Below are 25,478 nucleotides of genomic sequence, written 5' to 3' on the forward strand. Positions count from 1 at the left end.
GGGCACAGGTAAGGCTTCTCCCCTGTGTGTGTCCTCTGGTGTCTGACGAGGGTGACCTTCTGGCGAAAGCCATGCCCACATTCGGCACAGATATAAGGCTTCTCCCCTGAGTGTGTGACTTGGTGACTGAGGAGCAGTGCCTGCTGCCTGAAACCACGCCCACACTCAAGGCACAAGAAGGGTCTTTCACTCGAATGTGAGCTTCGGTGTTGGAGGAGCGATGCCTTCTGGCAAAAGCCTCTCCCACACTCGGGACACACAAAGGGCTTCTCCTCCAAGTGTGTCCTCTGGTGCAGGATCAGGGCGATCTTTTGGCGAAAGCCTCGCCCACATTCCTGACATTCGAAGGGCCTCTCCCCAGAGTGTATCCTCTTGTGGTTGGTAAGTGAGGACGTGTACCTGAAGTGGCGGCCACACTCCCGACACACATAAGGCTTCTCCCCTGAGTGTTTCCTCTGGTGGATGGTGAGGGAGGACTTGCGGCCAAAGCCTCGCCCGCACTCCCTACAGCTGTAAGGCTTTTCTCCTGAGTGTGTCCTTTGGTGCTTGGTGAGGTCTGACCTCTGGCAGAAGCCTCTGCCACATTCAGGACATACGTGATGTTTCTGGAGGCTTAAGAGACTGGATTTGGGACCAAGTCCCAGTCTGTATTTCCCACACGTGGCTGCTCCAGACGCTGAAAGGTCTGCTTCTTCAGGACACATCCCCTGGTCTACTCCCCCAGCTCTTTTGCCTTCTACCCAGTCTACTGGCCGACCCTGAGAGGATCTGAAGAGCACCCCGGAAACCCCACTCAGCTCAAGTCTCCCTTCTAGCTCTTCCTCATCTCCTTGTTCACTTGAGCAGCTTGGAGCTTCCGTTGAGATGGGGCTTCCTGCATATGAGCTTGGGAAGATCTGAGGAAGGTGACCGCACAGCACGTACTGTTGAAGGAACTGTGGACTGGAAAGGGCCACCGGGCAGGAATGGACACAGGGCTGGAATTCTGTTCCTGGTTCTGCTGGAGAGAAAATGTTGGTCAGAATCACTACAGGCACCTTGTGAAAGGTTGGTTGTACCTGCCCGGCAGTCATTGCTCCGCTGTTCTCACAACCAAGACTTCCTTTACAGACCTACTTTCCATCCTTTGCTGACACATTATTGCATATCTTACTACAACACAGAAGATACACATGATGAGGCAGCTCTAACACCAGCCCAGCCCTATAAACTGCTGCCATTAGAGTTATACATTTCCACCAATACAGTTCGCTTGCAAGACATAATCAATGCTAATGCAAACGTTAATCCACAAATGTATATATGCTTCCACTAAGAAACAATGTGACTCATGGGGGCAGGGAGCGCAAGATGGTGGAGTAGGAGGACCTCAGCTCACCCCATCCCATGTTTACAACTGGGTGTCACTCACATCCACATCAGTAAACTGGAGAGTGATCTGGCAGAACGGACTCCACAACTAAACAGAGAGCAGCCACCTCTGAGAGATTATGAAGGACAGAAACGGTCGTCAGGAGCTGCCCAAAAGGAGCAATGAGGAGCTGTGGTCATGGGGATGGGAAGCCGACCCAGAAAAAGGAAATCCCCATAGCATCCTGCCTGGAAAACCAGAGGAGCTGAATTCTGTGAGTGTGTATACCCAGTGGGATTTGGAGCCTAGAGCTTTAAAAGTCAACCACTTCAGCACTGGGTGAGTGATAACCAGGGCCTGCCCCTAAAGTGCAGCCCAAGGAGAGTCAACACAGAAGCGACAGCTTGCACAACAGGAGGGAGATCTGTTTATGCTGATTTTGGAGTGTGCTGAGGAGACTTCTCTGGGAACAAAGGAACTGGCAGGTGACATTTTCCTTCCCCCACTCCCCCAGCATAAACACGGGGCCACCTGTGGGAAGTGGGGCTGCACGGACACTTGCTAGCACTGTGCCCTGTCCATGTATTCTCCTGAGGACTTGCTCATCCTGCTGGCCTTGGCCCTGGGCTTATCACAAATTCTTTTAATGCCCTGTGTGCCATGGCCCTCTGGCCTGCATTTCTTTGGGGGATCTGGTTTAGGATTAGCAGCTCAGTGCAAATTTTGCTAACGTAGTGTACATGCCCTGCCCAGTTCCTGCAGAACCCCAGGTCACAGCCACTCCCGGGCTCTGCACCCCTGGCTGTTGCCTTGCTTTGGGGGATTAGCCTAGGACACATGGCTCAATGCAGATTTTGTTAACATCATACATGCCATGACCGTCTATCACATGTCAACTGCCACGTGCCCGTTGTTGCCACCTCAGCTGCTTGCGTTACCCCTCGCCACTGCCAATGTGCGCCACGCTCCTAGCCACCACCGTGCTTTATGGCATCTATAGCCTAGGACTAGTGGCTCCATGCAAATTTTGCTAATACTGCCATCCCACTCTTGAGTCCTCGTACGGTCACTCCACTTTCAGAGCCAGCCTGATTCAGTCTCCCTAACACCACAGAGCAGGCACAGCCCATAACAGGCAGAATGAGTGAAGTCTGGACTGAAAAGAAAAGCTACTCAGACACAATAGTAGGATGCAAGCAACACACATAGGAGACACCCCTGAAGCGCCAGCTCCTGGTGAACAGGGGACACTACAGGACCTCTTCTTCATAGAACCACTGCTTTCAAGAGCAAGAGACATTGCAGACTTTCCTAACACATAGAAACAGACAAGATGAGACAGAGGAATATGTCCCAAATGAAAGACCATGATAAAAACACAGTAGGAGAGCTAAGAGAATTTAAATTAATGACCATAAAGATACTCACTGGACTTGAGCAAAGAATGGAGGACATCAGTGAGATTCTTAACACCGAGATAAAAAATAACGTATCAGAGATGAAGAACTCCATAAATGAAACCAGAAATACAACAGATGGAATAGACGACAGGAAGGAAAGGAATATATCAGCGACCTGGAGGATAGAGTAATGAAAAGCACTCAAGCTGAGCAAAAGAGAGACAAATACTCCATAATGAGAATAGCGTTAGGGAAGTCAGTGACACCATCAAGCATAGTAACATTCACATTATAGGGATCCCAGAAGAAGGGGGGGGGTATAGAAAATCTATATGAAGAAATAATAGCTGAAAATTTCCTAAATCGGGAGGGAAACAAATCCAGATTCAGGAGGCACAGAGATCCCTCAACAAAATCAACCCAAGGAGGTCTGCACCAAGACACATAGCAATTAAAACGGCAAGAAACAGTGGTAAAGAATTTAGAGATTGCAAGAGAAAAGAGGACAGGTACATGGGGAAACTCCATAAGGCTGTTAGATTTTTTAGCAGAAACTTGCTGGCCAGAAGGGGTTGACATGATGTACTCAAAATGCTAACAGGGAAATATCTGCAGCCAAGAATACTCTATCCAGCAAGGCCATCATTCAGAATAGAAGAAGAGAACAAGAATTTCCCAGACAAAAACTATAGGAGTTTGTGACCACTAAACCAGACCTGCAAGAAATGTTAAAGGGAATTCTTTCAGGGGAAAGGAAAGTTGATAAGTGAGAGTGTGAAAAGTAAACACAAAAATAGTAAGAATAAGTATTTCTGTAAAAAATCAGTCAAGACATTCATAAAAGGATATAAAATGGGACACCATATATCTAAAACATGAAGGGAAGGAGTAAAGAATGAGTTTAACATTGAGCAGCCCTCAGCTTAACATAGACTGCTACAGATGCAGAAAATGTTGATATAAACTGAATGGTAACCACAAAAAAAAAGTAATAGATAAGCAAAACATAAAGAATCTAAATATATCACTAAAGAAAACCAACAAACCACAAAAGAATCAGAAAACTACAAATATAACCGCAAAACAAGTAACAAAATGGCAATACATAACTATCAATAATTACTTTCAATGTAAATGGAATAAATGCTCCAATCAAAAGAATGACAGAAGGGTGACAGAACATATTAAAAAAAAAAAAAACCCCATCTATATGCTGCCTACAAAAGGCTCATTTCAGACCTGGAGACACATGAAGATTCAAAGTGAAGGGATAGAGAATATCATGCAAATGGATGTCAAAAGAAAGCTTGGGGTAGCAGTACTTATATCAGACAAAATAGACTATAAAACAAAGTCTGTAAAAAGACAAGTACACCATATAATAATAAAAGGGACAATCCAACAAGATCTAGCAATTGTAAATAGTTATGCACCCAATATGGCAACACCTAACTATGTAAAACAGTTAATAACAAACATAAAGGAACTATGTTATAGTAATACAATAACAGTAGGGGACTTTAATATCCCACTTACATCAATGGACAGATCATCCAAACACAGAAAAGCAACAAGGAAAACAGTGGCTTTGAATGACACATGGGAACAGATGGATTTAACATATGTTCAGAACATTCCACCCTAAAACAAGATAGAATACACATTCTTCTCAAGTGCACATGGAATGTTCTCCAAAATAGATCACATATTATGCCACAAAACAAGTCTCAACAAATTTAAAAAGATTGACGTCATACCGTGCATTTTTCTCAACCACAACCCTATGAAACTAAAAATCAACCATAAGAAAAAATCTGGAAAGACCACAAATACATGAGGGTTAAATACTATGCTACTAAACAATAAGTGGGTCAACCAAGAAATCAAAGAATAAATCTAAGAGTACATGGAAACAAATGAAAGTGAAAACACAATGGTCCAAAAACTTTAGGAATGCAGCAAGAGTTGTTCTAAGAGGGAAGTTTATAATACATCAAGAAGCAAGAAAAATCTCAAACAACCTAATCTTACACCTGAAGGAGCTAGAAAAAGAACAACCAAAACCCAAAACCAGCAGAGGGAAGGAAAGAATAAAAATGAGAGCAGAAATAAGTGATACAGAAACTAAAAGAACAGTGAAACCAGGAGCTGGTTCTTTGAAAACATCAAGAAAACTGAAAAGGTTCTAGTCAAACTCATCAAAAAATCACAAGTTGGAGAAATAGTAACCAACAATAACACAAACTGTAAGAGAATGTTATGAAAAACTACATGCCAACAAGTTAGACAACCTAGAAGAAACAGATAAATTCCTAGAAACATATAACCTACCAAAACTGAAGCAGGAAGAAGTAGAAAATCTGAAGAGACCAATTATCAGCAAGGAGATTGAAATCAATAATCAAAAACTTCCAACAAACAGAAGTCCAGGACCAGATGGCTTCACAGGCAAATTCTACCATACATTTAAAGAAGAGTTAACCTATTCTCGAATTCATTTTGGGAGGCCAGTATACCCGATAGCAAAACCAGATAAAGACACCACCAAAGAAAAGAACTACAGGCCAATATCTCTGATGAACATAGATGCAAAAATCCTTCACAAAGTACTAGCAAAGAGAATCCAACAATACATTTAAAAAATCATTCACCAAGATCAAGTGATTTATTCCCAGGATTCACAGGTGATTCAGTATTTGCAAATCAATTTGATACATCACATCAATAAGAGAAAGTATAAAAATCATATTTCAGTAGACACAGAAAAATTATCTGTAAAAGTAAAGCATCCATCCATAATAAAAACCCTCAACAAAGTAGGTTTAGAGGGAATATAACATAATAAAGGCCATATGTAAAAAACCCACAGTAAACATCATCCTTAATGGGGTAAAAACTGTTTTCCCCCTAAGGTCAGGAACAAAACAAGGATGTCCACTCTCACCACTTTTATTCAACAAAACATTGGAAGTACTAGCCACAGTAATTAGACAACATACAGAAAACGAATTCAAACTGGTAAGGAAGAAATAAAGCTTTTACTACTTACCAATTTGAATTCCTTTTCTGTATGTTGTCTAATAACATAGGTGACAGGAGAGTATACATAGAAAACCCTAAGGACTCCACCAAAAAGCTACTAGAACTGATAAAGGAATTCAGTGAAGTTGCAGGATACAAAAGCAATGTGCAGAAATCTGTTGCATTTCTATACACCAATAATGAAACAGCAGAAAGAGAAATTAAGAAAACCATCCTATTTACAATTGCACCAAAAGCAGTAAAATACCTAGGAATAAACTTGAGAGGTGCCTGAAAACTATAAAGCTAATATAAGAATTTTATATTATAAAATTCTATAAACTATATTTATAAAAAACTATAAACTATAAAAAACTATTAAAAAACTATAAAAAACTTTATAAACTATAAAACTAATATAAGAAATTAAAGACAACATAAGGAAATGAAAAAAACATTCCATGCTCACAGATTGGAAGAACAAATACTGTCAAAATGTCTATACTACCCAAAGCAATCTACACATTTAATGCAATACCTATCAAATACCAACAGCAACAATCCTAAAATTTATATGGAACCACAAAAGACCCCAAATTTTATGAGAAACTGATCTTAAAATTTAAGTGGAAATGCAGAGGACCTATACTACCCAGAGCAGTCTTTAAAAAGAAAAATTAGGGGTACCTGGGTGGCTCCATTGGTTGAGCATCTGACTCTTGATTTTGGCTTGGATTTTGGCCCAGGGTCATGGGATCATCCAAGCCCCATGTCGGGGGGTGGGGGAGGAGGGGGTTGAGCATGGACCCTGCTTGGAATCTCACTCTCTCTAAAATAAAAGAAAAAAAGGAAAAAAAAGAAAAACTTCTACCTGACTTACAGAGAGAGGGAGAGTACTTCCACTACCTGACTTCAAAACTTCTGATGGTCCTACAGTAATACAGTGTGGCTTGTTTAAGGATAGGGCTATTATATTGAAGAAATAGAACTGAAAGTGTAAAACAGACCCACACTTAGCCATTGGATTTTCAACAAAGCAATTCAGTGAGGGAAAGGCAAGTCTTTTCAGCAGGTGATGCTAGAGCCACTGGGTATCCATATGAAAGAGTAAAATCTGGATTCCTGCCTGACACCGTATACAAAAGTTACTTCAAGGTGGATCATGGACTTAAAAGTTAAAACTATATAGCATTTAGAAAATATAAATTATCTTCATGACAATAAAAATTTTAAAGGAGAAAAATTAGACTTCCTCAAAATTAAACATCTGCTTATCAAAAGTAACTTTAAAAAATGAACAGAAAGGTTTCAGACTAAGAAAATGTTTGCAAAATGTACATATGACAAATTGGTATCCAGGATTAATAAAGAATTCATAGAACTCAACAATTTTAAAATGCAATAAACTGGAAGAAGATTTAATAAATACTTCACAAAGTAAGATATAGAATAAAGCACAAAGAAAGTGCTCAACACTTAACCATCAGGGAAATGGAAATTAAAGATCCCCTGAGAACCCACTACATATCCATCACAGATAAGGTGAAAACTGTGGGGGAAGTTGTGAGACAAATGTCACTCTCTTCTTACGTGTTCATGGAAGTGAAATATGGTACAGCCAATTTGGAAAATAGGCATTTCTCTTAATACTGCATATACTGTAACCCTGTGACCCAGTGTATCAAATTGAATGGTATCCCACCAAAATTCATTTCTGCCTATAGGACTTCTTTTGAAATCCGGTTTTTGCAGATGTGATCAAGTTAAGATGGGTCATACCAAATTAGGGTGAGCCTTAATCCAATGACTGGTGTCCTTACAAGGAGAGAGACTTAGATACAGAGATGCATAGAAGGAAGAAGGCTGTGTGGTCACAAGGCATGGATTGGACTGACAAAGCAACAAGCCAAGGAATGATTGCCAGCAACCACCAGAAGCCAGGAGAGGTGAGGAACAGATTCTCCCTCCAAACCTCCAAAAGGAACCAACCCTGCCAGCAGGTTGATTTTGGACTTCTAACTTCTGAACTGTGAGAATAGATTTCTTTTGTTTTAGCCTTTCAGTTTGTGGTAAATTGTTACAGCAACCCTAGGAAACTAATACACCTGGCGTTACTCTAGGTCTTTATCCAAAGGAAATGAAAACATAGGCTTACCAAAACAAAAAACCTAGCATAAGATTACTAATAACAGCTTTTTCACAATAACTAAGGACTAGAAACCATCAAGGTGTCTGCCAAGGAGAAAGGATAAATAGTTGTATACTCACATGATGGGAAGCCACGCAGCATTAAAAAGGAACAGGTTACTAATGTATGCAACAACATGGATGAAGTTCAAAACCTTTGTACTGGGTGAAGAAGCCTACACAAAAGAATACGTATCATTCCATTCATGCAAAATTGTACAGTGGGCAAAATTAATCCATGATGAAATAAAATCAAGACCAGAGGTACCTCTGAGGGTTAGGGTGGGAGTTTACTGGAATGGGCCATAAGGAACTATCTGGAATGCTAGTAATGTGTATTTTGATAAAGTTTGGATTGTAGAGATAGACACATTGTTTGAACTCTAGCAAACTTAAGAATTTGCATTTCCTGTAAGTAAATTCTATCTGAAAAGAAGAAATACACTAGGTAATGATACACATCTACCCATTGCTCCTGTGGTCAGCCACCTTACATGACTCTGCTTAGCTGAGAAGAACTACCAGGGATTACCCTCTTAAAATGCAGTGTCTGAAGATGCTTAGCTGGACACCCTAGACCTGAGTCCGTGGGCCCTTGCCTGCCAACCACTCACATGAGCCAGCCTAGGAAGAGATTGTCTCTTTCCTCTCACTTGTTAGACCATCTTTGCCAGATCCATTCAGTGGTCAGATCAGATCTTAACACACACACACACACACACACACACACACACACACACACACACACACCTGCCAACCACTTTTGGATAGAGATCGTCTGGGAAGAATGAAGAGATGCAAGAACATGCCACAAAGACCTTGCAAAATGACAGCAACAGCCACCCATAACCAGAGGCCTCATAAGCTCTTTACCCACAGGGAGAACACCAGTCTCTTTTCCAAGGAAACTAAATCCTTTATACAGTGCACAGACTCAGATATGCCCAGCTCTCCATGAAAGGAACTGCTTGCACTAAACCCCTCACTCTTACTAACCAAGGAGATATTTCTAGAAATCTGTCAGAATGGCCAAAATAAAAAATAGGGCTAATACCAGATACTGGCAAGAATGTGGAGAAACAAGCATGCAGACGTTGCTAATGGGAAGATAAAATGGTGTAACCATTCTAGACATGGCTATGGTTCTTTTTAACAAAACTAAACATTTATTTACTATATGACTCAGCAACTGCACTCTTCAGCATTTATCCCAGAAATAAGGCCTTAGGTTCACACAAAAACCCGTATAGAAATGTTGAAAGCACCTTCATCTATAAAAGCCCCAAACTGTAAACAACTGAAATATCCTTCAGTGGGTGAATGGTTTAACAAACTGTGTACATTCATACTATGGAATACTAGTCAGCAATAAAAGGAATGAAGTATTGGTACATGCTACAGTTTGGATGGATCACAAGAGAATTATGCTGAATGAAAAAAGGCAATCCCAAAATGTTAACATACTATATGATTTGTTTTATATAACATTCTTGAAATGACAATTCCTAGAGAAAGAGAACAGAGTAGTAGTTGCCAGACGGGGCAGGGGAGGAGGGAGAGAGTTGGCTGTGGCTATAAAAGAGCAGCGCAAGGGATCCCCGTGATGGAACTATTCTGTATCTTTGGATATACCGGCAGTTACAGGAATGTACACGGGATAAAATTTCACAGATCTAAACAAACATACACCCACACATACAAAGGAGTGAAGGTAAAACTGGTGAAACCTGAATAAGGTCAGTGCATTATGTTAACAAAAATACAAGTCTGATTTAACAAGGGAAAAAAAAAAACTCCATTCACCTCATATGTGGAATTTAAGACACAAAACAGATGAACATAGGGGAAGGAAGAAAAAAAAAAAAAGAGGGAGGCAAACCATCAGAGACTATTAACTTTAGGAAACAAACTGAGAGTTACCAGAGGGGAGGTAGGTGGGAGATGGGCTAAATGGGTGGATATTGAGGGCACTTGTAATGAGAACTGGGTATTAGATCTAAGTGACGTATCACTAAATTCTTCTGAAACCAATATTATCCTATCTGTTAACTAACTAGAATTTAAATAAACTTGAAACATAAAAAGAAAAAAAGGACTGCACTTGTCAAGAATGACACATGGAATTGTTTTGAATCACTCTATTGTACACCTGAAACTAATGTAACACTGTATGTTAACTAAAATTAAAAACTTTATAAAAGACTAAAAAAAAAAAAAAGATCATAAATGATCACCTCAAAAGATGCCCAGAAAACATTTAACAAAATCCAACATCTATTCCCAATAAAAACTCTTAGCAAAGAAGGAACAGAAGTTTGTTGTACTCATAAAGGGCAGCTATAAAACTTACACTTAGGAGAAAGCATTCCCCCATAAGATCAGGAACAAGGAAAGGATGTCCACTCTCACCATTTAAATTGGTCATTGCACTGGATGTTCTCGCCTGTGCAATGTGGCAAGAAAAAGAAAGACATACTGAATGTAAAGAAGTAAAACTATACTTACTCACAAATAACATAATCATCTATTAGAAAATCCTATAGAATTTGACAAAAGCTACTAGAACTAAAAAGTAAGTATGCAAGTTTACCAGATACAAGATGATTATCCATAAGTTAATTGTGTTTCTCTGTACTTTCAACAATTGAAAACAATGTGAAAATAGCTTCTGTAGTATAAAAAAATACGAAATATAGAGGGATAAATCTGAGTAGAAATGCATAAGACCTCTGTACTAAAAATTATAAAACAAGGCTGACAAAAATTAAAAGAACTCCCATAAAAATGGATATACTGTGTTCACATATTGGGTGATGCAGTGTTATTTCCATGTAAATTCTCTCCAAAATGAGGTAGATTTAATTCATTCCAAATCAGAATCCCAAGTAGGGTGTGTGTGTTTGTGTGTGTGTGTGTGTGTGTGTGTGTGTGTGTGTGAAAATTGCTATTCTAAATCCATATGGAAATTCAAAGAACCTAGAATAATTAAAACAACTTGAAAAAGAAAAAAACCTTGGAGATTTATACTGTCTGAACTCCAGACTTATAAGGCTACAGTAATCAAGACTGTGTGGTATTGGCATCAAGGTAGAAAAAGGAGTGAAAAAAAAAAAATAGAATCCAAATATAGACCCATACACATTTGCTCAATTCATTTACCACAAAGGTAAATAGGCGATTCAATAAACAACAGGTTGCCTTTTCAATAAATGGTGCTGGAAAATTTAGGTATTTGTATGCAAAAATAAATGTACTTAAATCCAGAGATGGTACCAAGTATAAAAATGTATTCACAATAGATTATAGAGCTGAATATAAAATAAAAATTGTAACACTTCTAAAAGGGAAAAAAAATGAAAATCTCTTTCACCTTAAGTCAGGCAAATATTTCTTAAACACACTACCAAAAGTGAAATTCGTGAGACAAAAACTTGGACTTCATCAAAATTAGGAATTTCTCTTTGAAAGACTATTAAAAGATTGAAAAGGTGGGGCATCTGGGTGGTTCAGTCAGTTAAGTGTCCAACTCTTGATTTCAGCTCAGGTCATGAGCTCACAGTTCATGAGATTCAGCCGCATGTCCAGCTCTGTGCTGACAGCACAGAACCTGCTTGGGATTCTCTCTCCCCCTCTCCTTGCACACTCTCTCTCTCTCAAAATAAAGAAAAGAAAAGGAAGCCATAGGGAAAATATCTGTAAATCAAACATCTGACAATGACCTTCTATACAGAATATATGAAGAACTGTCAGAACTCAGTAACAAAAATATAAGAAAACAATTTTTTTTAATGGGCAAAAGATTCAAAGAGACATTTTACCAAAGATGTACAGATGGCAAATAAGCATATGAAAACATCATCATCAGCCATTAGGAAACTGTGAGGCAAAACCACAGATGCCACTACACAGCTATGCAAATGTCTAAAATGAAAACAATACCAGGCTGCCTGAGGGGCTCAGTCGGTTGGGTGTCCAACTTTTGATTTCAGCTCAGATCATGATCCCAGGGTGGTAAGATCGAGCCCTGCATCCACACTGAGCATGGAGCCTGCTTAAGATTCTCTCTCCCTCTGCCCCTCTCCCCCCCTTCACATGTGCTCACTCTCTCCCTCTCCCTCTTTCTCACAAAAATAAGAAACTTTTTATTTCTTTGCCAAGTTTTGGCAAAGATGTGGAGCATCGGGAACCCTCATACCTTGCTGGTGGGAATGTGAATAGCATAGCCACTTTGGAAAATAGCTTTTGAATACTGTAAAAAGTTAAATATACACTATATCCTATAACCCAGCCACTCCCAGTTCCGGGTATTTATCCAAGAGAAATAAAAGACTTGTCATGAACATCCATGCTGATTTTACTTGTATTAATCAAAACTGGAGACTACTCAAATGTCTTTCAGTAGATGAATGGTTAAATGAATTGTGCTATCTATGTAACGGAATGCTATCCAGCAGTAAAAAGAAATGAACTATGATACAAACAGCATTATGGATGAAATTAAAAATAATTATGTTGAGTGAAAGAATCTGGTATACATTCTATATATTTAACTTACATTAACTCTGGAAAATGTGAGCAAATCTATGATAGAAAGCAGAGCAGTGGGTACCTGAGTCTGCAGAGGAGGGAAAGACAAAAGGATAGGAGATAGGGACTATAATGAGGCACAAGGAAACTTTGAGGTGACAGTTATGCTTGGTGTTTGGATTGTAGCAGTGATTCCATAGCAGTAGCCAAATTTTACACTTGAAATACATGTAGTTTTTTATATTAAAGTATTTATCCCTAAACTATTATACCATAATACATTTTATATTATACCATTATTATAGCTTATATAATAGTTTCTCTTTTAAAAAAAAAGACAAAAGCACTGATTTTGCTATAAAGTACAAGTCCAGATATATGGTTGTATTTAGAAACAAAATGCCAGGAATGTTGAAAACAAAAGAATAAAAAAAATCAGGAAAAAATTTATTCTTACCTCCAGTCATTCACATAAAATTAATTCCCACTGGATTAAAGACCTACGTGTTCCCAGAATTTATATGGAATTTCTACAAATCAATAACAGAAACAGCCCAAATGAAAAGGAGGGAAACCCCATGAACAGACAAATCACAGAAGAGGTAAATGACCAAACAACATAGGAAGAGATACTCATGCTCCCTGAAAAGCAAAGCTCCTCTGAGATTCAAAGCAAAGGGAAGAAGTCTGACAATACTTAGTATTGGTGAGGATGTGTGGGACAAGAACCTCTGAGATTCACTGCAAAGGGAAGAAATCTGACAATACCCAGTATTGGTGAGGATGTGGGACAAGAACCTCTAGGCTGGAAAAATTCTTGCCCCTGTTTCTATGGAAGTAACAGGAATATGAAGATAGCATTATTTAATAGCCAAAATTGGAAATAAGTGTCCAAAAGAAGGGAACTGGTAATGTGTTTTAACGGGATACTCACACAAAGCCAGTGAAAAAGCATGTTCCAGAAGGATGTGTACAGGACAATACTATGTGCAGAGTTTATAAACATGCAAAACAACACTATATGGTTGAAGGACGCATCGAATGGGGAAAAAGAAAAAGGGCACATGAGAATGCTAATGCACAAACTGGATTCTTGGCTGGGGTGGAAGAGCAGGACACGACAGGGAAGGTGTGGGGGCTGTTAACTGGTGTTCTAACATCTATTTCTTAGGCTGCAGGGAAGGCACACAGGCACTCCTATAATTCTACACACCCTGTTGTAATCTTAAATAATCCAGCATAAAAGAAGCAAGCTTATGGGAATTTATGGAGTAAAACCAATGCACTAAGAAATTCACATGTTATGAAAAAAACTAGATAGTGTCTCCCAGAGACAGCAGATTAGTCTCAGAAGGCAAGTGCTATGCAGAATATCAGGCCAACCAACAAAAGCCCAAGAACAAGGAGATCCTAGAACTGGAAAAGGTGCTGGAAAAGAGACACCACATGAACAGAATGAGCCTGCATAGGGGAGGGGAAGACGGCCAGGGAAGCCCTCTCTGGGTAAGCAGGATATCATGGAAGGGGGGCCCAAAGAAGAGCCCTCCCCAGGAGTTCATAAGCACTCCTTCCTCATCTGCTAAGCACCTCACTGCCTGGTCTCCTCACCAGCCCACTGCTTCCCACTCACCTGGACAAAGGTCCAGAAGACATTCGCTCTCCTCTCTCCAGGGCTCATCCCCTTGCTCCAGCTGGGTGATGAGTTTGGGTTTGGAAAAGGCAATTCCTACTCACAGGGAAAGAAACCAAGGTGACCCTGGGTTAGTGGTTTAAAAGGCTATGGCAGAACTCAGAGTCAGCAGGGGAATGCAATAACCCAGAAAGCTGGGGGGGGGGGGGGGGGCGGTGGCAGTGCGCAAAGGCTGAGTGCTGAGAAAGGATGACTAAGAGGAGGGGGAGTCCTGGATCTAAAGTCTCCCCTGTGGTTAACTGAATACCAGTATTCCCAAATTTGAGGCAAGATCACTTTGGAGGAAGGGCCCAACCTTGGAAGAGTCCTGGCAATTCAGTGTCACATAGCTTCACCCCCACCCCCACCCCCGCCACACACACACCTTCACTATTTCAGCTGTACAGAATCCAAACACTCTCTAGGGATATAGGGAAAATACTGTTTTTCTTTTTGAGCCAAAGTATCATGGCTACTACATAAAATCTTAAGATGTTCACAGGCAGTCTGAGACCTGAGGCAAGACATCCTTACCCAGCGACACCAAGTGGCTGTAGTTCTCCAGCATTACATCCCGATACAGGGTCCTCTGAGCAGGACTCAGTAGCCTCCACTCCTTCTGGGTGAAGGCCACAGCCACATCCCTGAAGGCCATTAATGCCTGTAACACAAACACATTCCTGCTCACCCAGAAGCAAACCACGTGCATTAGTCAGCCTAAGCTAAGCCACTAGCTAGGGCCAAGGCAGGAAGAAAGGCTGGTGTGGGGCCCCAGGTGAGATTCAAAGCCCCTGCTTTTAACCCAAAATCTAGTGCCGTGTGTTCAAGACTATTAATCCCCTTCTCACATTGCTCATGGGTCTAGTTAGGGGGTCCTCTCTTTTCTTCTCTTGATCTTATGTCTATGATGCTGCTATATAGTAGGTCTTGAAATCAGGTAGAATGATTCCTCCCACCTTATTCTTTTTACTCTGTTGACTGTTCAAATCCACAAATGTGGTATGTCTCTCCATTTATTGTCTTCTGATATCTTCCATCAGCATTTTGTGATTTTCAGCATACAAATCCATATGTTTTGTTAGATTGACACCTTAGAATCTCTTTAAGTGATGTTAATGGTATTTTTAATTTCAGTGACACTATGTTCATTGCTAGGATACAAAAATACAATTGTTTCTATCTTTATCTTAAATCCTACAGCCTGGCTGAACTCACTTAGTTCTAGGATTTTTTTTCCTCCTAGATTCCTTTAGATTTTCTTATTTTTTTTTTTTTTTTATTTAATTTTTTTTTTCAACGTTTATTTATTTTTGGGACAGAGAGAGACAGAGCATGAACGGGGGAGGGGCAGAGAGAGAGGGAGACACAGAATCGGAAACAGGCTCCAGGCTCTGAGCCATCAGCCCAGAGCCCGACGCGGGGCTCGAACTCACGGACCGTGAGATCGTGACCTGGCTGAAGTCGGACGCTTAACCGACTGCGCCACCCAGGCGCCCCTCCTTTAGATTTTCTACATAGACAAGCATGGCATTATTTCTTCCTTTATAATCTATAATCTGTATGCATTTTATTTCCTCTATTTTTTTGGTGCCAATTTTAAATACAGTTTTAAGACATTGCATTTTCTACTTAACAATACAGTGCTTATAAAGTGTAATGTTGTATTTCCTTTCCTTGTGCACGTATTCCATATTCAAGTATCAAGAATGCCCAGTTTATTAACTATAGCAGCTCAACTTCACTGCCATGGAATTTGCTACAAATTTGGGTCCTTCAAATGTTTTGTGTGAAACAATGCTCAACCTATTCTCAGGTTGGCTTAACCTCTTCAATGGTGGGCCCAGAGGAGGCACCACCAGAGGGGGCAGCCCCACCACCAGGGAAGCCTCCAGGCATTCCCTCCAGGCATGCCTCCTGCACTCTGGTACAGCTTTGTAATGATGGGATTGCAGACCTTCTCCAGCTCTTTCTGCTGATGTTCAAATTCTTCCTTTTCTGCAGTCTGGTTCTTATCCAGCCAGTTGATGATTTCATTACACTTATCCAGAATCTTCTGTTTGTCCTCATTATTGATTTTACCCTGAAGCTTTTCATCTTCAACAGTTGCTTTCATGTTGAATGCGTAAGATTCAAGTGAATTCTTGGAGGACACCTTGTCTCGCTGCTTCTCATCTTCAGCTTTGTACTTCTCAGCTTCCTGGACCATGAGCTCAATGTCTTCCTTGCTCAAGCGACCTTTGTTGTTTGTGATGGTGATCTTATTCTCTTTTCCTGTCCTCTTATCCACAGCAGAGACATTGAGAATGCCATTAGCATCTATATCAAAGGTGACCTCAATCTGAGGAATGCCATGGGGGCAGTACGTATGCCTGTGAGTTCAAACTTGCCAAGTAGGTTGTTATCCTTGGTCATGGCACGCTCACCTTCATAAACCTGAATGAGCACACCAGGCTGGTTGTCAGAGTAGGTAGTGAAGGTTTGGGTCTGTTTAGCAGGAATGGTAGAATTGTGCTTGATGAGAACAGTCATGACTCCACCAGCAGTTTCAATGCCAAGAGAAAGGGGAGTGACCTCCAACAGCAGCAAATCTTGAGCATTTTCAGATTTGTCTCCAGGAAGGATGGCTGCCTGGACAGCTGCACCATAAGCGACAGCTTCATCAGGGTTGATGCTCTTATTCAGTTCCTTCCCATTGAAAAAGTCTTGTAGAAGTTTCTGAATCTTGGGGATACGTGTAGAACCACCCACCAAGACAATATCGTGGATCTGAGACTTGTCTAGCTTGGCATCCTGAAGAGCTTTCTCTACAGGGTCCAGGGTGCCACAGAATAGGTCAGTATTTAATTCTTCAAACCGGGCATGAGTAATAGAGGTATAGAAGTTGATTCTTTCATATAGAGAACCAATCTCAATACTGGTCTAGGTGCTGGAAGAAAGTGTATGCTTGGCATGCTTGCAAGAGGTACAGAGGCGACGGACTGCCTTCTTGTTCTCACTGATGTCCTTCTTATGTTTGCGCTTGAACTCTGCAATAAAATGGTTTACCATTCGGTTGTCAAAGTCTTCTCCACCTAAGTGGGTGTCTCCAGCAGTAGCTTTGACCTCAAAGATCCCATCTTCGATAGTGAGGATTGACACATCAAAAGTGCCACCTCCCAAGTCAAAGATCAGCACATTCCTTTCGGCTCCAACCTTTTTCTCTAAGCCATAAGCAATAGCAGCAGCAGTTGGCTGCTGTACTTTGATGATTCAAAGTACATTAAGACCAGCAATAGTTCCAGCATCTTTGGTAGCCTGACGCTGAGCATTGTTAAAATAGGTACTGTGACTACAGCATTGGTAACAGTCTTCCCGAGGTAAGCCTCTGCGATTTCCTTTATCTTTGTCAAAACCATAGAAGACACCTCCTCTGGATAGAAACTTTTGGTCTCTCCCTTGTATTCTACTTGGACCTTGGGCCTGCCAGCATCATTCACCACCATGAGGGGCCAGTGCTTCATATCAGATTGGACAACAGCATCGTCAAATCCACACCCAGTCAGGCGTTTGGCATCAAAAACTGCGTTGGTGGGGTTCATTGCAACTTGATTCTTTGCAGCATCACCGATCAATCGTTCAGTGTCAGTAAAGGCTACATAACTTGGGGTGGTTCAGTTTCCCTGATTGTTGGCAATTATTTCCACTTTCCTGTGCTAGAAGGCACCCACACAAGAGTAGGTGGTGCCAAGACCGATGCCAACTGCAGGTCCCTTAGACATAGTTGTTTCGTTATGGGCCTGGCCTGACTTGTGAAGGAAACAGCTACCTGGAGAGCAGTCAATGATCTGTTTCCTCTTGCTTTATTGCAGAACTTGTAGCACAATGAGAGTGGTGAGAGCAGACATCTTTGCCTTATTCTTAACATGAGGAGAAAAGCATTATGTCTCACAGCGTTAAGATGCCACACCATACCCTCTATGATGGCTACTACCAAAGAAAAGGGAGAGAACACGTTCTGGCATTGTGGAGACACTTATGCATTTCTGATGGGAAATGTAAAATGGTGTGGTTTTTGTGGAAGAGTCCAGCAGTTCCTCAAAATGTTAAACATACCACTGGCCCTGCGATTCAGCAACTCCACTCCTAGCTATCTACCCCTATATACTTGTACAGCAAAGTCCCTAACATAATGGCATTATTCACAATAGCTCGAATGGCCATCAACATAAAATGTGGTGTATGCATACAATGGCATATGTTGAGCCTCAGAAACAAAGGAAATTCTGATACATTCAACACCAAGGATTAGCGTTGAAAACGTTCAGTGAAATATGCCAGTCTAAGAAGGACAAAAAGTGTTTGATTCCACTTACAGCAGGTAACCGAGAATGGGCAAGTCCATAAAGTAAAGCAGAGGCTACCAAGAGCTGGGAGGAGTGGGGAACGAGGAAGGAGTCCGTGTTTAATGGACACGGTTTTAGCCTGGGAAGGTGGAACAGTGCTGGAGATGGAGAATGGGAATGGTTTCACAACAGTGTGCATGTACTTACCACCACTGAACCGTGCATTTAAAAATGGTTAAGGGGCACCTGGATGGCTTGGTTGAGTGTCTGACTCGATTTTGGCTCAGGTCATGATCCCAGGGTCATGGGATAAAAGCCCATGTTGGGCTCCACACTGAGCATGGAGCCTGCTTAATGCTCTCTTTCTCCCTCTGACCCCCTCTCTCAAATAAATTTGTGAAATGGTTAAAACAGTAAATTGTTTTATATATATAGTTATATATTATTACAAATAAATATATATAGCAGTAGACATGTATGTTTATATATATATAAGCAATAAAAAATGTTAGATATATATTTTTTTGTAGATGTTCCTACTCAAGTAGAGGAGTTCCCCTGCATTCCTTTTGTTCTAGGATTTTTTTTCCCCCACAGTGGTTATGGAATTCTGACAAATACTTGATTTTACTGCCTCAACTGATATAATCATGTGGTTTTTCTTTTTTAGTCTGTTAAAATGGTGGATTACACTAAGTTTCAAATATGGAACTAGTCTTGCATGCCTAAAGTAAACTTTACTTGGTAATAGTGTATAATTATTTTGGTATTAACATAATACCTGCTTCACAGAGTGAATTGGGAAGGGTTTGTTTCTTCCTCTTCTATTTTCTGGAAGAAATCATGCAGCACTGGCACTAAGTCTTTAAAGATTTGGCAGAATTCCACAGTGACAACATGTGGGCCTATACATTTCATTTGTAGTAATTTTTAGATTGCAGATTGAACTTCCGTAATAGCTATAGAACTGTTCAAATTATTCCATATTGGGAAATTTTCAGTAGTTTGTGTTTTTCAAGGAAGCGGTTCATTTCATGTAAGTTGTAAAATTTGTGGGCTGGTATTCTTTTGATGGCTTCAGAGTATGTAGAGATACCCTTTTTTCATTCTTGATGTAGTAATTTGCGTCTAGTCACGTTTTTCTTAGTCTTGCTAGAGGTTGTTTCAGTGTTATTATTTTCAAAAGAACAGCTCTTTCTCTGTTTTTTTTCAATTTCACTGATTTCTGCCTTTATCACTATTATTTCCTTCTATGTGTTTCTTGAGTTTATTTAGCTTTTATTTTTCTAGGTTCCTGAGACAGAAGCTTATTGATTAGAGACTCTTCCTCTTTGGTAAGGTACACATCCACTGCTACAAGTTTTCCACTCAGGACTGCTTTAGTTGTACTCCACATACTTTGATACATTGTATCTTCCTCTCCATTCTCTTTTCATGGAGAATGTTTTATTTCCCCTTAAAACTTCATTTTTGATGCATGGATTACTTGGAAGTGTGTAGTTTAAATATTTTCTAAGTGTTTAGAGACTTTTCTGTCAATGTTCTCTTCATGTTTGATTCCATTATGGTCAGAGAACATACCTTGTGTGGTATCAATTCTTTCCATTTGTTAAGATAAACAAATTTCTTATGTTTTATGGCCCAGGATATGCTTATCTTGGTATATGTTTTTGTGAGCATTTGAAAAGAATATGTATTCTGCTATTTGGGGGTGAAATGTTCTGTAAAGATTAGATTCTATTGGTTGATGGTGTTGACAAGCTCTTCCTGATTTGGGGTTTAGATTTTCCACCATTGAGAGAAGGGTGTTGAAGTCTCCACTTGTTGATTTGTCTATTTCTTTGGGTTTCCTCTTCACATGTTGTGAAACTGTATGTGAGACACACACATTCAGGATCACTGTCTTCCTGTAATTGATCACCCTCTGTGTCTGGTAACTTTCCTTGCTCAGAAGTCTACCTTACTGATTTAGTATAGCCACTCCTTTCCTTTGATTAATGTTTGCATGGTTCTTTTTATCCTTTTAACTTGCCTAAGTTATAATATTTGAAGTTTCATTTTGGCAGCACATAGGGTTTACTATGGCTTCTTTTTTTCTTACTCTGTTATGCCAATTTCTCTCTTTTGGTTGGTGTATTTAGACCATTTTGCTTGTTCTTTTTGCTTGGTTTTCTTTTTACTGACTTCCTTTGGGTTATTTGGACCTTTTTCTTTTTCCTTTTTAGAATTCTATTTTGAAATATCCAGCGCTTTCTGTGTATCTCTTTGTATATAGCATTTTTAGTAGTTACTCTGGGAGCTCCATTACATATGCATAACTAATCAGTCTACTGGTATCTTCATTTTACGAGTTTGAATGAAGTATAGAAGCTTTATCTCCCGTTACATCCTTTTGCCCTTACTGTAATTTTAAGTGTTTCCTCTCTATATATTTAGAATCATAGCAGAATGTGTAATAATTTTTGCTTCAACCATCAAAATTAGTTCAGAAAATTCATGTGTAAGAGGAGTGCCTACTATATTTACCCATATTTTTCCTGTGTTTTCTTTCTTCCTGATTGTGTCAGGGGTTCCCAAGACCACCCCCAGGTTCGATGTTCACTAGGACTCACAAGACTCACATGGTTGCACACTTGGCTATAATTATAACAAAGGGATACAAAGCAAAATCAGCAAAGGGAAACCATACAAGAGACAAAGTCCAAAGGAAACCAGGAACAAGCTTCCAAAAATCCTCTCCCAGTGGAGTCACACATGACCCACTTAAATCCTCCACCAATGACTGTGACATGTGTTAAATGTTATCTAATGAGGAAGCTCATTAAAGGCTCAGTGCCCAACTTTTTTAGTGGGGGCTAGTCACACAGGCACATTCAACATAACCCTACAGTTTGCATAGTTTTAGGCACAGTGAGCCATTCTTATCAGTTCTGGGAATGGTGCCAACCCTCTAGAAATGCAAGATCCCAATGCCAGCCAAAGGATAATCTTGCAAGCAGGATTTCCTAACAATAGCAGTCTCAGGCCTATTACGTTAACTCCTTACTGCACACAGATGTTCCAAGGTTCCCTCTCTTATTGTTTCCTTTTTGCTTATAAAATTGCCTCTATCTGCTCTCCTAGGGACAAATTCTCAGTTTCCCTCCATTTGAGAATGTCCTGAGTTTCCCTTCAATTCCTGAAAGATATTGTCATTTGGTACAGGATTTGGGGTTGACAATTTCTTTCAGCACCTGAAGAACATCACACCCCTTCCATCTAACCTCTGTGGTTTCTGGTAAGACATCCACTGCCATTCCAATAGTTTTCCCTATAAGAAAATGTGTTGTTTTTCATTGGCCACTTTCAAGATGTTTTCTTCATTTTTAGGTTATGGAGATAAATTGTAATGTGATTTGACATGGATTTCAGTGGGCTTATCGTGTTTGACATACATTCAAGCACTTTGAATCTTTAGGTTTCCATCTCTTGCCAAATTTGGGAAGTTTTAAGCCATTAGCTCTTCTAATACTGCCCACCTTTACTACTTCCAGAACTACAGTGACACAAATGTTATTTTGTCATACTCCCATAGTTTTTGAGGCTCTCTTCATAACTTTTTTCCCAGTATAATTTCTATTGTTCTGTGTTCCAGTTCAGTGACTTGTTACCTCTAATGTGCTAGTAAGCCATCTACTAACCATTCTCTTTCAGGTATGTATTTTTCAGTTCTGAAACCTCCACATATGTATTCATTATATCTACTTCTTCAGAGACTTTCTAATTTTTCATTTATCTTGTGTTCTTTTAGCATAGGTATCCAGTTGTCCAAGCACCATTTGCACAGGCTGTCCTTTTCCAATTGTATGGACTTGGTACCCTTGTCAAAAATCAATTGACCATATATATGTGAGGATTTTTCCTCAGGCTCAGTTCTGTTCCATTGATCTATAGGTTTATCCTTACGTCAGTAGCAAACCGATTTTGCCACTGTTTGTAGCTTGGTACGGAGTACTGAAATCAGACAGTGTGGTTCCTCCATACTTTTTGCTTTGCAAGACTCAAGGGTCTTGTGATATTCCAAATGAATTTTAGGATAGTTTTTTCTATTTCTGTAAAAATAACCACACACACAAATGGAATTTTGATGGGGATTGCTTTGAATCTATAGATCACTTTGGGTAGTACTGTCATCTTAGCAATATTAAGTCTCCCAGTCCATAAGTATGGGAAGTCTTTTCATATACTTTGGCTTTCTTTAATTTCAGCCATATTCTTTGGGTGTCAGTGAACAAGTCTTTTGCCTCCTTGGTTAAGTTTATTGCTGAGTACTTTATTCTTTTGGATTCTGCTATAAATTGGAATTTTATTAGAATGTATTCTTTGGAATTTTATTTTATTGGAACTTAAAAAATATATACTTCCTGTTCAGATAGTTCATTGAAAGCATATGGAAATAAAACAGACTTTTTTGCATGTTGATTTTGTATCCTGCAACTCTCCTAAATTCATTTATTAGCTCTGACATTTTTTTCATGTGTATGGATTCTAATGTTTTATGGATATGACAGAGTGGCTCCAGTGAAGATATCATTTTACTTCTTTTACAATTTAGATGGCTTTTCTTTTTTCTGTGTAATCATTCAGGCTAGAACTGTCAGTACTGTGTTGAACAGAAGTGGCAAAAGCTGGCATCCTTATCTCATTCATGTTCTTCAGAAAAAAAGGCATTCAGTCTTTCATCAGTAAATATGACGCCAGTGTGAATTTTTCATATGTGGCCTTAATCATGTTGAGGGAGTTCCCTTCTATTCTAGTTTACTGAATGTTTTTTTTTTTTCGTGAAAGTATGTTCAGTTTTGTCATTCGCTTTTTGTACCTCAGTTGAGATCATGTGGCTTTTATCATACATTCTCTTAATGTGATGTATTACAGAATTGATTTTTTTTAATTTTTTTTAATGTTTATTTATTTTTGAGACAGAGACAGAGCATGACGAGGGAGGGTCAGAGAGAGAAGGAGACACAGAATCCGAAGCAGGCTCCAGGCTCTGAGCTGTCAGCACAGAGCCCAACACGGGGCTCGAACTCACGGACTGTGAGATCATGACCTGAGCCGAAGTCGGATGCTCAACCGATTGAGCCACCCAGGCGCCCCTACAGAGTTGATTTTAACAGGTTGAAACATTCTTGCATTCTGGGAGTAAACCTCACTTGCTCAAGAGGTACAATACTTTTTTTTTATTAAATTTTTTTTTAACGTTTATTCATTTTTGAGACAGAGAGAGACAAAGCTTGAATGGGGGAAGGTCAGAGAGAGAGAGAGACACAGAATCTGAAACAGGCTCCAGGCTCTGAGCTGTCAGCACAGAGCCCGACGCAGGGCTTGAACTCACGGACCAGCCGAAGTCGGACGCCCAACTGACTGAGCCACCCAGGCACCCCAGAGGTACGATACTTTTAATACGCTGCTGAATTAGCTTTGTGCATATTTTGGCGAGGATTTTTGCAATTGCTCATAAGAGATATTAGCCTGTAGTTTTCTTTTCTCATAGTGTCTTTGTCTAAGACTTCTGGTATCAGAGTAATATAGAATGAGTTAGGAAGTGTCCTCTTCGATATTTTGGAATAGTTGGAGAAAGATTTTGTTAATTCTTCTTTATATGTTTGGTAGAGTTAATGAGTAAAGCCAACTTTACTTGGTTGTGAGCTTTTCTCTGTTGGGAGGTTTTTTATTATTATTGATTTAATATCTTCACTATTTCTAGGTCTTTTCAGAATTTCTGTTCTCTCCTGAGGTTTGGATAGATGGTGCATTTCTAGAAATGTATCCATTTCACCTTGGGTAGCCAATTTATTGGCATACAGCTATTCCCTTGTATAAGTATTTACTTGTAACACTTCTTAAAAAAATTAACAGTAATGTCTCCAGTTTCATTTCTGATTTTAGTAACTTGGGGGGTTTGGTTAGTCTAGATAAAGATTTGTCAATTTTATCTTTTTCAGGAACCAGCTTTAAGTTTTGTTGCTTTCTCTATCATTTTTCTGTTCTCTGTTTTATCTCATCTTTCCTTTTTTATTATTTGCTTCCTTCTTCTAGTTTGGGTTTAGTTTGCTCTTCTTAAATTGTATAATTAGGTTGCAGATTTGAGATCTACTGTTTACATGATGCATCTACAGCTATAAAATTCCCTCTATGCATTGCTTTTTCTGCATTCCTTAAGTTTTAGTATGTCAAGTTTTCACTTCCATTGTCTCAGTGTATTTTCTACTTTCTCTTGTGATTTTTCTTCTTTGATTCAAAGGTTTGAGTGTGCTATTCAATTTCCACATATCTGTGAATTTTCCAGAGTTCTTTCTGCTGTTCATTTCTAGTTTCATTCCACTGTGATCAGAAGTTACTTTGCATGATTTCAGTAATTTCAAATTCATTAAGACTTACCTTGTGGCCTAATGACCTATCCTTTCAGGTACAATTAAGTGAAATATATATTTTGCTGTTGTTGGATAGATGGTGTGTGTGTGTGTGTGTGTGTGTGTGTGTGTGTGTGTATTAGTGCAGTTCAAGTTGTATATTGCCTTTGATCCTCCTGTCTGGCTGCTCTGTTATAGAAAGTTGGTTATTGAACTACACCCATTATTGTAGAACTAGTTTTCTCTTCAATTCTGCCCATTTTTACTCCGTATATTTTGGGACTGTACTATCAGGTAGTTATATAATTGTTATATCCTCTCTTCATAGTGAACCTTTTATCAACATATGATATCCTTCTTAATCTTTTGTAACTTTCTTTTTATTTTTTATTTTATTTTTTTTTTTAATTTTTTTTTCAACGTTTATTTATTTTTGGGACAGAGAGAGACAGAGCATGAACGGGGGAGGGGCAGAGAGAGAGGGAGACACAGAATCGGAAACAGGCTCCAGGCTCTGAGCCATCAGCCCAGAGCCCGACGCGGGGCTCGAACTCACGGACCACGAGATCGTGACCTGGCTGAAGTCGGACGCTCAACCGACTGCGCCAC

General features: G+C 39.7%; 1 protein-coding gene and 1 pseudogene across 10 annotated transcripts in view; both read right to left on the bottom strand.

Annotated features, from left to right (window-relative positions):
* ZNF169 (zinc finger protein 169) overlaps positions 1–25,478 on the bottom strand; it is a 57,518-nt gene that overhangs the window by 588 nt on the left and 31,452 nt on the right. For 6 of the 10 annotated variants that reach the window (XM_040449565.1, XM_040449564.1, XM_040449566.1 and 3 more), the window contains 3 exons: positions 14,690–14,816; positions 14,117–14,212; positions 1–997 (listed from right to left, as the gene is read on the bottom strand). The exon at positions 1–997 is cut by the window's left edge and continues 588 nt beyond it. In XM_040449565.1, the coding sequence (XP_040305499.1) occupies positions 1–997; positions 14,117–14,212; positions 14,690–14,816 (1,220 nt within the window). Of the gene's footprint in view, positions 1,001–14,116; positions 14,213–14,689; positions 14,817–25,478 lie in introns of all 10 variants that reach the window. The other 4 variants (XM_040449572.1, XM_040449569.1, XM_040449571.1 and 1 more) reach the window with 4 other exon arrangements.
* On the bottom strand, positions 15,735–18,778 carry LOC121013767 (heat shock cognate 71 kDa protein-like; annotated as a pseudogene).

Source organism: Herpailurus yagouaroundi, unplaced genomic scaffold (assembly GCF_014898765.1).
Source record: "Herpailurus yagouaroundi ecotype Mexico unplaced genomic scaffold, PumYag 199, whole genome shotgun sequence".
NCBI lineage: Eukaryota > Metazoa > Chordata > Mammalia > Carnivora > Felidae > Herpailurus > Herpailurus yagouaroundi.